Here is a 12,120-nt window from a genome sequence, read left to right on the forward strand (position 1 = left end):
GAAATGTGTCATTTACCTTCAAGAGAGTACATAAAGTTCATAAATTAGCTGTTTGTTACACAGCATTGAAATCAAATTGCATCATTGTTAATAAAAACTATTTGATGATGCAATAAATTAAAAAAGCTACTTCTATTTTTGTCAAATTGATTTGGGACTTTTCTTTTAATCTCACGACACCAGTGGTATTGATTCATGTATTCCTTAGTAAAGAGTCCACATGGTTTAGGGTTGATGGGTGAAGGAGCGGAGCATCAATATGAATGTATGACTTTTTAAGGCTCCGTTTAATGCTGGCCAGAAAAACAAAGAGTCGAGAGCAGCAGCTGAAAACCAGAACAAAGTAAATAAAGTTTTGTCTTTACGTGTTTTCCGCCTGGTATTTATGGTTAAGGGAAGTGAGGCTCCATTAAATTAAAAAGGAGCTAGATGCTCTAATTACCTAACGATGTATATAGTGTATATTTTTCTTACTTTTCTGTGTTTTATATGTTTATACATATTTCTCTTCTAAGCCCTTATGTCTTTTTGTGTTGTGTTTGTGCTACTGGATACTTGAATTTCCTTAGGGATCATTACAGCATCTCCAAGTCTAAGTGTGTTAAGTCACGAGATGTTTGAGGTCCTCAAGTGTCTGGAGGAGTTCAGCACTTCAGCACCACTGACCTCCTCTAAACTACAAACACAGCTCATGATTCATGTTGTGTATTTTTCTGACTGGACTCTCAAACAACCTGTATGAAGAAGAGCCGAAGAGAAATCACTCTGTCTGCTAAAAAATCCTGACGGGAGAATTTGAGGAAGTGACTGATAAACGAGCTGCAGTGAACTGACTCAGCTAAAGGTGGTTTGAGATTTTTCAATCTAATTTTCCTCACAGCTCTATGTCAGAAACTGATCGTTTTGTGATTTTACACAGACAAAAACATGTTTCTGTTATAATTAAGACTATTTATCAGGTCCCTCAGTTCTGCAGGGACGTGGTCGTGGTGTTGAGGACAAGAAAACGTCCACACTGAGAAATGCTGACTGTGTTTCACCAGTGTTTTTTTTTTAGCTCATGACCTCTTAAACTGCAGCATTGTCTACTTGTGAGCTCCGGTCATACGTCAGTGAAGAGTATTATTGACCAATCGTCAGAGGCCTGAGGAGGCAGAAATGTAGTGTTTCTCATATTTAACGAGCAAATATTTTTTCATCTTGGTCCAAGGTTTTCGAAGTTTTACCTCAGAATAAAAAATGACTCCAGTTCGTCTGTATATTCCAAGTTAACACATACAGCTGATTATATATCTATATATATGCACGTTGGCCTTGTTTTTGTGTATCTTTGCGTGCGTTTGTGTGTGTTTGTGTGTCCTTACTCTGCTGAGGTTTGGGGGGGCCTGGAGGAACTTCCTGGTTGGGGTCGACCGGGGGTTCGGGGGTCAGACAGTCGAACTCTTCGCGGCTGATCAGGTGGACCTTCTTGAAGTTCTCCACCTCTTGCTGTAAAAGAATAAAAACAGAAGAAGATCCAGAGTTAATGTGATGACAACGACGACGACAACAATGACAACGGGAGGGAGAACAAACAAACACTCTCCATCTTCCAGAAAGAACAGATCTGAGGGCTGCGATGGGAACAAGCCGAGTGTTTCCACAGAATCAGTAAATTCTCCCAAACTAAACAATCACACACTGATGAAACTCGTCTTTACAAATCAGAAAAAGATGAAGAAGAAGTGTCTGATGGACAGACCTCATCTGCAGCAGCCTGGACACCGAGATGCAGCAGCAAAACACGGCGGCTAAAAACCTTTTCACCCTCATGTCTGACGTCTCTGCTCTCCCTGCTCTGACTCGACCGACCCACCGGCCGACCCACCGGCTTCACACCAACACACACACCTGAACTTTCCACAAGTTGCAGGAGCGACAGTCAAACTATTGTCAGTTCTTCTTTAAAAAATAAAAAACAAAATTCAAAAACAAACAAAACAAAAAAAACAGATGAACCGAACTCACACTAGCTCCTTCATCCCACCACGTGTCCTCAGATCTTTGAGCGTCCATCTTGGTCCTCGGCCCCCTGCAGCCCGTCCCTGCGTCCCCTCAGGCCGAGGCCCGGGACGCTGGGGTTTATTTATAAACAAGCGGCCGGTGTTCCCCACGCCACTGGATGTGTGCCGGCGAGCACGTGAAGGTCCCACAACAATCAGAGCTCAACACACAAAGCTACAATGGGCCAGAGCCATGACAACAGAACAAAACAAAAAAACAAAAAAAAACAACAAAAAAAAAGGAAAAACTTTCTGTTCTGTGTCGGGTTTCCATGTCCAGAAACAGCTCCAAGTGAGGAGGAATCGACGTGTTCGTCCTCTGGAGACGACAATGAGGAAGCTGTCAGAAGAAGTTGCACCTCAATAAAGGTTTTTATTCAACTCTCAGACTCTGATGCTCCTGATTTTAGTTTTTTTTGTTTTATATAACAAAAAAAAACTGTTATTTATCTGTTTGTGTTGATTATTTACTGAAAAAGTATTAAAAATGTGCTTTTTTCAGTTTACTTTCTATTACCATGTAGTACCTATTAATATAGGAATAGTATCTACTTTAAACTTAAGTGGTCGGTCAGATTTAAAATAAAGACAGTAAAACCAAATCTGTGTCTTCTACTTGTCAATAAAGCAAAAACCGATCAAATCAAAGATCTCTGGTCCCTCGTTTTGAACTCATCAGCGATGAACTGTATTTCCGGGGAAAAAAAAGGACCAAAAAACTTCATAATGATTTAAATCAAATCTTGTTTTTAAGTTGTTTAAAGGCCCCATGAAATGAAAAATATAATTTCCAGCTTTAATTCTCCATCACGTTCATGTATCTGTTGTGACCTTCCTCTTCCTGAACCCAAATAGAAACAAAGTCACGGTTGCTGATCAACGTATTGACGCGTGCAATGAAGTTAATGTTCAAACGAGGTTCCACTGATAAACAAAAAGATGTATTTCTGTTCCTTAAACTAAACAAAATCCAAATTTCCAACAAACCAACGTCTACTTTTAAGACACGACACGGCTTCAATCAGCAACACCCGGCACCGATCGGCCATTGTTCAAATAACCTCCTGTGCCCCGAGTGCGTTACATCACTTCTAGTTTTAACAGAAGCTTATCAGAATAAAACACAAATAAATGCTGAAATTGTATATAAAGCAAGCAGTTTGTTCCAAAACAAACACACACACACACACACACTCACATCGTGACCCTCCCGTCCAGGAAGCGAGCTCACCTTGATGGTGGCGTACTCGGGCTCGTACGTGTCGTCCCACAGGTCCTGCTCGTAGTAGAAGAGCCCGTCGTTGATCACTTTGACCAGCTCGCTGCTCAGCTTGGCGCGCGACGTGTGGTGCCCCGTGCGGTCGCCGCCCGGGTGCTTCCTCAGGTACGGCGGCGTCTGCGTCACGATCAGGATCTTGTTGACGTCGTGGTCGTCGATCTCGCCGTCCGTCTCCTCGTCCGACCAGTCGGTGAAGGTGTTGCGGCGTCCGTCCATCTGCTCCATCTCCTCGTCGAACATGAAGTCCAGCTCCTCGGGTTCGTCCTGCTCCGCTCCCTCCTGAGGAAACGGAAAGAAACGGAAAATCTGTGAGTTGCAGAAATATTTTTTTTGGGGGTTCTCGGAGGGTGGAGAGGTTTTAATTTTATTAAAAACACACAAACCTTAGTTCCTGAGGTAGCAGCGGAGGGGGAGGAGCCAGGCTGCGGCACCGGGGAGCGAACCACGTCGTCCTTCTCCCTCGGCTGCTGCTGGAACGACAGGGCCTGAATCAGTCAACCAGCAGGAGCAGGAGGAGGAGGAGGTGGCGATGGAGGAGGTGATGGAGGGAAATGAACAAATGGAGAACGATGCAGTGAGTAAAAAAAATATAAGATGAGGAGGACAAACAGTGCTTTTTATAAAACTAAAAAAACGACAAACAAAAGGTTCAATGATGAAAAAGTGACGATGAAGTTCAATTTTTTTATTCTTTGGATTAAGAATAAAAAAATATGATTAACTTTTTTTTGTCATTATTTCTATTCACACTGAAGCAGCAGATCTTCACACTGGAGACGTTTTGTTGAAATAAAAAAAACCTCTGATGATTATAAAACATGTTGTTGATCAGTTCATTGACTAATTGTTTGACCAGCTGCTTTTGAACAGACCCGGTCCAGTACAGGAGACCGGCGTCTGTCTAAAATATGTGATTGGTTCATTGACTAATTGTTTTGAACAAGTTTTATTATGACCAATAATCTGGGTAGAGGAGTGGATCATTTCTATTTGACCTCATGGAGCTCATAGATTCACAGTGGCCATAAGTATACTGTATAATAATAATAAAATATATAATGACACAATGAGTGGGTGGCATGGTGATGAGCACCGACTGGTTTCTGTATCATTAACATGAACATTCAAAGACTTCAACAGAGCTCTGTCTCCGTCAAACTTGTTCACCTTCTCCACGCTGCCCCTGGGTCGGGCCGGTGAAGGTCTGGGCCTCTTCTTCACTTCGATCCAGGACTCCGAGTCCAGGTCGGGGAGGCTGGCCGACAGACCTTTGGGCATCGTCTTGAGGTTGGAGGTGTCTAAGTCAGTCCTGTTCTGCTGCTTCACCGGTGTGGAGGACCTGGGAGACCCTGCAGCGGAAAAACACGACGACAAGAGAGATGACAAACTGTCTGTGACAGAGCTGAAAACGGGGAAATGTGTCTCTTACTGAGTCTGGAAAGTCAAAATCTAACAACCTGCCAATGCAGTAAATTTAGGCTGAGGAAGAGCTGTGTATAAATATATATATATTTATATATATTCATTTATCTCTGAGCCTGTTTTGTTGTAGATAAATGTAGACGGCTAATCCAACCAATCCTGAGAAGAGCTGTACTCGCTACTCAGTGGCATGAAAGCCTGTAAATTAATTTGTTTTAAAATCATTTGTACATTTGATAGTATTATTTTAGTAATCTGTGTCTCTTTGTTTTGTACTTTTCCTTTCTTTTAATGGACCACGAGTCTGCAATAAAGATGTGATGATGATGATGATGATGATGATTTTAGCTCTCTCACCATTAATGAAAAAATCACCCCATTTAGTTTACGCCAAACACGTCCTTTGTTTTGCTTTTCTTCAGTTTAAATTGATTAGTTATATTACTACATTTACTTCAAGCTAAACTTAATCTCACTTCTCCTTAACTTTTTTTTTTCTTCATTTTAAACCCGATGTTTTTAAATGCATCTCCTGATTTTTTCATCTTTCAGGTTTCCTGCAGCTTCCTCTGCAGCCACAAACCACAGTTTTTAAGATCTACTACTGTATCTGGATGCAAAGCACAAAATCATAGATGAATGAATATTGTTTTTGTTTCAATGCTGAGATCAGAGTTGTGAAACTTCTCTCCATTGCCGTTTAGTCAGAGAAGAGACATGAGGAGCTCATCACTTCTGCAGCAGCGTTTATCAAGTAAACCATTTCCACATTGGTTTATTTGTCTATAGTTCTCTAAATAAAATCCTTCATAACATATTTGCATACAACTATCAATTTAATTTCTTTATTATTATTATTATTCCACATGTACTTGTTCCTGTTCCTCACTAAATCAGTTTACTAAACGTTGAGCCTTTGCATTTTATTATAGTTATCTATCACAGCAGATTAAGAGTGAACTGAAGTTTCTCCTTCTAATCAACCAACACTTATCATAAGGACTACCTATATAAAACCATATAAGTTAAGTTGCAGGGGAAATAAGTTTTCTTCATCCTGCTCCTTTCCATGCATGGAATGTGTAAATCATAATCGGTTGTCATTATGTCAGTAATGTGTGAATTGAACATGAGTAGCCTCCAGTTGAGCTGATGTGACTATAAATAAACGGTTCGGTGTCGGTGACGTCGCTCACCTCGGGGCTCCTCCGTCAGTTGCCTGGGGACGAACTCGGGGCAGTTGATGAGCTGGGAGAAGTCGGTGTGGGTGTGGTTGGGCATGTTGAGGCCCGGGAGAGGCCACTTCTCTGGGTCCACCTTCCGACGGATCTTCATGTCGATCACCTCCACCTCCTTACTGTCCTTCAGAGCCTGACGGAGAGAGAGAGAGAGGGAGGTGATGAGGTTGATGAAGCTAATTTGTCTTTCTGTCACAGTCACCAATGTTTATTAACGTATGTAAAGGCGAAACTTATGAACTGAAAAATGAAACATTGTGTAATTTTTGCAGCAGTCTGTGTGGAAACAGCCTGAAACTGAATGAATGAAAACAACAGTTAATTTGTTGAACTACTTGAAGGATAAAAGTAACGATTACATTACTCTCTGTTTGTGTTGAGCCAGATTTACCATTTTAACACGTTGTTGAAGCTCAGTGGAGCTTAAATACAAGATAGTTTGATGTTAAAGCAGAAGTAAGTGATATATTTGTGTTAATATAAGTCTTAAATAGTTATATCTTCCGACAGCAATCACTTACATAGAGTGTTTGAACCGAAACACGGGTCTGTCAGTCACTCTGCTCTGCTCTGAGCCGAGGAGAAAACATTTATCGTATCCTACAGTTTTTATCCAATGAGGAGAGAGAACGGCATGCAGGGCTGTGTGTGCAGCCAAGGAACGCCGTGAATGTGGTGACGTAGGGACGAGGACTGTTATGGTGCGTTCAAGGAAACTCGTATTTTTCCGACCGTGAAGTCATACCAGTTCGATCTGGTACGAGTTCACCGGTCGGAAGTTACGAGTGGCCGTTATAGTGACTTTCACCGGTAAAACAGGTCGGAAAAACACGAGTGGGTTGCCTGGAACGCTACAAAGTCGTAAGTTGTGACTTGAAGCTGTAATTTACGATTTCAAAAGCCTGCCTGGAACGCAGCATTAGCGAAAACGACCGGACCACTTACTTCTGCTTTAAACTTTTTTTTAATAAAGTATATACATTTAGAAGCACGTAGTTTCTGTTTTTTTTTTTTTTTTTTAATAGTGGTATTGAATAAGTATCGAATTGTGGAAACTCTGGTTTCATGACAAACTGCCCCCCGAGTCTGACAGGTGATAACTCAGACCCAGGTCCAGCCTGACTCAAGGAGGAGGGTTAGTTACATTCTTATCACGGCTCCTCGAGGTCAGTGTCTGCACACACTCCTCCTGGTTACACTCCGCTCCTTCAGACACCAGACTGAGCAATGAAATAGTGATGCATTATACCAGAGTCAGACTCCACGTTTTCTTTTCTTTTTTTGTCTTTAACGATGCTCACCGTGTCCAGGGACCAGGGCTCCAGTCTGCCCCTAAATGAGGTCAAGTTTTCATCTATTTGCATATGTGCAACCAGTAAATTTGCTGTTTTTTAAACACTAATGAAATGTGGAAGAGAAGACTCAAAGAATCTGTATTCTGTCATTACAGGTGACAGGTCAATGTATGTGAGGATCATTAATGAAAAGGAAATGTGAATATTTGCTTTTCAAGTCAATTTACAGCGTGCGCCTTTAAATTTTCTGCTTGCACTCATACAATTTTAAGTTAGGGGGCAACTGTGCTCCTGGAAAAAAAATGCATGTCTGGAGGCCTGGTGTCAGATTAAATTAGCACAGTGGTGCAAATTCTTGTCGTGTCTTAGTCGGGAGCCTGGCAAATACGACCCCGACCAATCATCGCCCATAGAAGTGTCACAACAAACTGTCAATCACAGCTACTACAGCGCTGTGTGTGACGCTCAGGGTCTTTCGCTCAGACACAAAAAAGAAAAGGAAGATAAAACGTTGGCGGAGCCGTTTACTGGGTCTGGAGAAGAGGACAGTCTGACTGTCTGAGATCCGTTAGTGAATGAGCCTTCGCTGTGTGTTAACAATGCGTCGGACCTCTGTCATTCTATCAAAAATAAAAACTAAACTAAAACTGCTTAATCATTTATTTCACTTATTAAAACTATAATGACAAAATTGTGTGAAAATCGCCCTGAATCTGTGTCGTCTCATCCCGGCGCGACAGATTCAATCACTGTGATTTATGCACAGAGGAAATCTCCATGACAACCATCTTCATTTGCATCCCATAGACGCGTTCCTCACCTCCAGGATTATGTTGACGTCGGTGGTCAGAGCCTGAACCCTGTGGAAGCTGGCGATGAGTCCGACGGGCAGGAAACCCTCGTCGTCCATCTTCCGCCGCAGGAAGAAGTCTCGCTCCAGGTTGTCAAGGCTGAAGTAGTACTCACTACACACACACACACACACACACACACACACACACACACACACGGTTAATGTTAGTGTATACGGACAGGTGAGGCGTTGTGGGAGGAGCTACAGTTACAACTGTGACGAGGAGCTGCCATTTTTAATAACTCTATTAAAAACAGACAGAGTCCACACACGGCTGCTGCTTTATACTGAGAATAAAAAAGAGACTTTTTCTAAAAACACTGGGAGCTCAGATTAGTTTTCAACGGTGTCACGTGTAACTACGGTAACTACAAAAACCCGCCCAAGGAGGAACCACTTATCAAAAACAGAGGATTTCAAAGTCTGAGTCCTTCGCTGCAGATTTACACTGAGGGTGAACTGAGTGCACACGAGGAAACGGTTACTGTCCTTCAGTTAGGTGCCAAAAAAACTTCTACAGAGTCTACACTCTCAGTGTTGTCATCTGGCAGCAATTGAATACAAATGTGTGGTGGTGGGTAAAGGGCAGAGTTTAGTTTAGTTTTAGTTTAGTTTAGTGGAGATCAGTATTTTTGTTGTAAAACCTCCCAATAAACCAGAACGACAGTTATGATGTAAAAAACTGACGACTTGGAGGTGAGACATGTTTTGACTTATGAGGTGAAGTGAACCGTGTGTTTTCTTCTGTGCAGTAGAGATGGAGAATATTTGAACGTTGCTTTTTTAATATTTACTGGAGCAGAGAGCTCATCACATTCTGGTTTCTGTTCTTGTAACAAAAAAAGAAATCAACCCCAGGACGTGATAACAACCAGAAACTGGTTATTTTGCTCATATTACTCATATTATTTTGTCCTTTTGCAAACTGACACTGTACATTTAGTAAAAAAAATGCACAAAGAGTCATGAGACACAAAGCAACTTGGTAGTTTTAAACCTGATGTCTTTGAATGCATCTCCTGATTTTTTCATCTTTCAGGGTTCCTGCAGCTTCCTCTGCAGCCACGAACAACAGTTTACTGTACTACTACTACTGTATCTGGATGCAAAGCACAACATCATAGATGAATGAATATTGTTTTTGTTTGTTGTTGTTGTTTCAATGCTGAGATCAGAGTTGTGAAACTTCTCTCCATTGCTGTTTAGTCAGAGAAGAGACATGAGGAGCTCATCACTTCTGCAGCAGCGTTTATCAAGTTAACCATTTACACTTTGGTTTATTTGTCTATAGTTCTCCAAACTATCAATTTCATTTATTTCTTATTATTCGACATTTAGCTCTAGTGATCTTTGACTGCCTCGTTCCCGTTCCTCACTATCAGTTTACTAAACTTTACTGAACCTTTACATGTTTATTATAGTTATCTATCACGGCAGATTGAGAGTGAACTTCAGTCTCCCCTTCTAATCAACCATCACTTTCCATATGGACCACCTATATAAAATCATATATCCATACAAATACCAATATTAATACAAGTATCTTATATTTACTCACTTTAATTTTAAACACCAGTATCTGCTCTTAGTCTGTTAATGTCTGTGCTTTAATACGTGTGAGCGAACAATTCTTACAATGAGTAATTATTGGCTTCTTGAAATGCATTGTTTTAGTGCTACATCAAATTATTATTGGTTGTTTTTATTTATTATTGTGTAAAACATGTTTTATAGTATACACAACACTGTAATCTTACCCTACAATATGTTATCTGGAGAGAGAGAGCCACTACACAATTACACCTCTGGTTTTTCAGCATCTCTCCTTCACATTCTCCTGTAACTTATATATTGTTTATCTTTTTTTAATTACTTTTATATGTGAAAATAAAGAACAAACAAACAAAAACAGTGGGACTTCAGCGTCGCTTCACTTCACTTACATCTGCCTCTTGATGTAGTCTTTCAGCAGGTCCTGGTCCACAGAGTACAGGTCGTTGCTGCTCATGTTGTCGTAGTAGTAGGTCACTGAGTTGCCGAACTTCTGGCTGTACGGTCCGTCTTTCATGTCGTAGGACTTGTAGCCGTAGTGATAGTCATAGTGGCCTGGACGGGACAGACAGAAGGACAGAAAGACAGGTGATTAGATCGCTTTGACACCTCACAAGTGACAATATCTTATTTCAATGCAGCTCAGATCATTTTATACTGACCAGATGTTTAACAAACAACAGACGTGCAGTTCCTTTTAAAATATCACAACTGTTTTTTTCCTATGCTATATATTTATATACTCCTTTATACTCCTGACACCTTGACCTTGTATGTGTATGTGTGTACTGCTGCTGGCAACACTGGGATTTCCCCATTGTGGGATAAATAAAGACATAACTTATCTTATAGTTAAATGGAAAATCTTCCTTATTTTTAATTGTTTATATTCACACCTGAGGTTAAGAAACGGCTAAGACGTCGTGAGTAAAGATGAATTTAACGTTACAGCTCTGCCTCTGATTTAACCAAATAATATAACCAACATCACTACTGTTGTGAAAAAAAACAACAGCAGTAGTTGTGACTCTTCAAAAATCAACATTTGTTATTGCTTTGAATCAACTTCGGGCGCAACAGAATGAACAGAATAAAAGCTGATTATAATTGGCTCTAGTAATCAGCATAATTGGTGATTAATATCAGGCTAAAAATGAAAGGAAATGAGATTGAGACAGAACAAAGGAGGAAATTAAGTTTGCCATTTAATTGGAATATTATATATATATATTAAAAAAAAAAGGTCAAATAAAAATATACACAAAGTGAGAATATAAACATGTTATTAAAGATGTCTCCTGTCTGCAGGCTGTGGCTCCAAGATGCTACTGAAGACATTAAAGCATAAAAATGTGGTTGTAAAAGTTTAGAGCATGAACATACTCGTCCTTAAAAATACACACTGTGTGTTTGCGAGTGTGTGTGTGTGTGGGTTGAGTACATACGAACGAGCATACACACAACTCGTTTCCTAAAATGCTGCTGAAAATCAACGTTTCCTCGACACAATCGGCTCTTATCTCCTCCTGTGTGTTGTTTAAATATCTTGTTTTCTCTCGCGCTGCTTCTACTTTTTGAAAAGGAATCAGTGTTTTCTCTACCTCGCTGTGTGTGTATGTGTGCGTGTGTGGGGGGAGGAGAGAGGGTGAGTGAAAAACGAGTGCGCGGGGGGGGGGGGGGGGGGGGGGGGGAGGGGGAGGGGGAGGAGACGATGTGTATGAAAAGAGTGAACAACAACAGGAACGAGAGGAGGACGGGGAGTCGAGCCAAAACCAACAAGACTTCGGGGAAAAACCTGCTTCTCCTGCAGGATCCGAGGCCTGGCTGCTTCCAACACGCTCTGCTTGTTATTACTGCACATTTGGTGTGTGTTTGTGCTGTGAGGCCTGATCAGGGTCAACACACACTCACACACTCATACACACACACACTCACACACAGAGTCTGAAGGCAGAATCAGCTCCAGCAAAGCTACACACAACTTTTATCAAATCATTTTTGGGGAAATAAGCTCAAGATCGACACTTCTCTCTTTCTCTCTCATCCATTATCGCTGCAGTACTACTGACATCCAGATGTTACAGATGTTGAGCTGCAGTTTTTGATCTGTGCAGAACATGTAAAGTTTCCTTAGAAAGAGAGAAGAGAGAGAGACGCTTGTTTCTCTTTTTTCTCAGTGAGTGAACTGACTTTTTGTTTTGTGTTTAACAGCTCAACCGACCTCGACGAGTCTATTTCTGTTTCTGTTCCTGTAGAACTACAAAGTGACAACTGACTGTCCACTGACAAGTGTTGAGCACGTTACTTTTAAAAAGTAATTAGTTATAGTGCTGCTTGTTACTTTCCCCAAAAAGTTAGTACATTATAAAAGTAACTAATTACCAGGAAAAGTAACTATTGCGGAGCCTGTGTGGAGGAATACCGAGAGAGGTGGTTAGTT

General features: G+C 41.0%; 1 protein-coding gene across 1 annotated transcript in view; it reads right to left on the bottom strand.

Moving 5' to 3' along the window:
* Positions 1–12,120, bottom strand: part of larp1 (La ribonucleoprotein 1, translational regulator) — a 51,687-nt gene that overhangs the window by 4,539 nt on the left and 35,028 nt on the right. The window contains exons 8-14 of the mRNA XM_083986285.1: positions 10,073–10,235; positions 8,097–8,241; positions 5,940–6,114; positions 4,489–4,670; positions 3,705–3,806; positions 3,274–3,600; positions 1,365–1,488 (exon numbers count right to left, since the gene is read on the bottom strand). Coding sequence (XP_083842411.1) covers positions 1,365–1,488; positions 3,274–3,600; positions 3,705–3,806; positions 4,489–4,670; positions 5,940–6,114; positions 8,097–8,241; positions 10,073–10,235 — 1,218 coding nt within the window. The remainder of the gene's footprint in view (positions 1–1,364; positions 1,489–3,273; positions 3,601–3,704; positions 3,807–4,488; positions 4,671–5,939; positions 6,115–8,096; positions 8,242–10,072; positions 10,236–12,120) is intronic.

The sequence above is a fragment of the Trachurus trachurus genome, assembly GCF_905171665.1.
Source record: "Trachurus trachurus genome assembly, chromosome: 14".
NCBI classification, from domain to species: domain Eukaryota; kingdom Metazoa; phylum Chordata; class Actinopteri; order Carangiformes; family Carangidae; genus Trachurus; species Trachurus trachurus.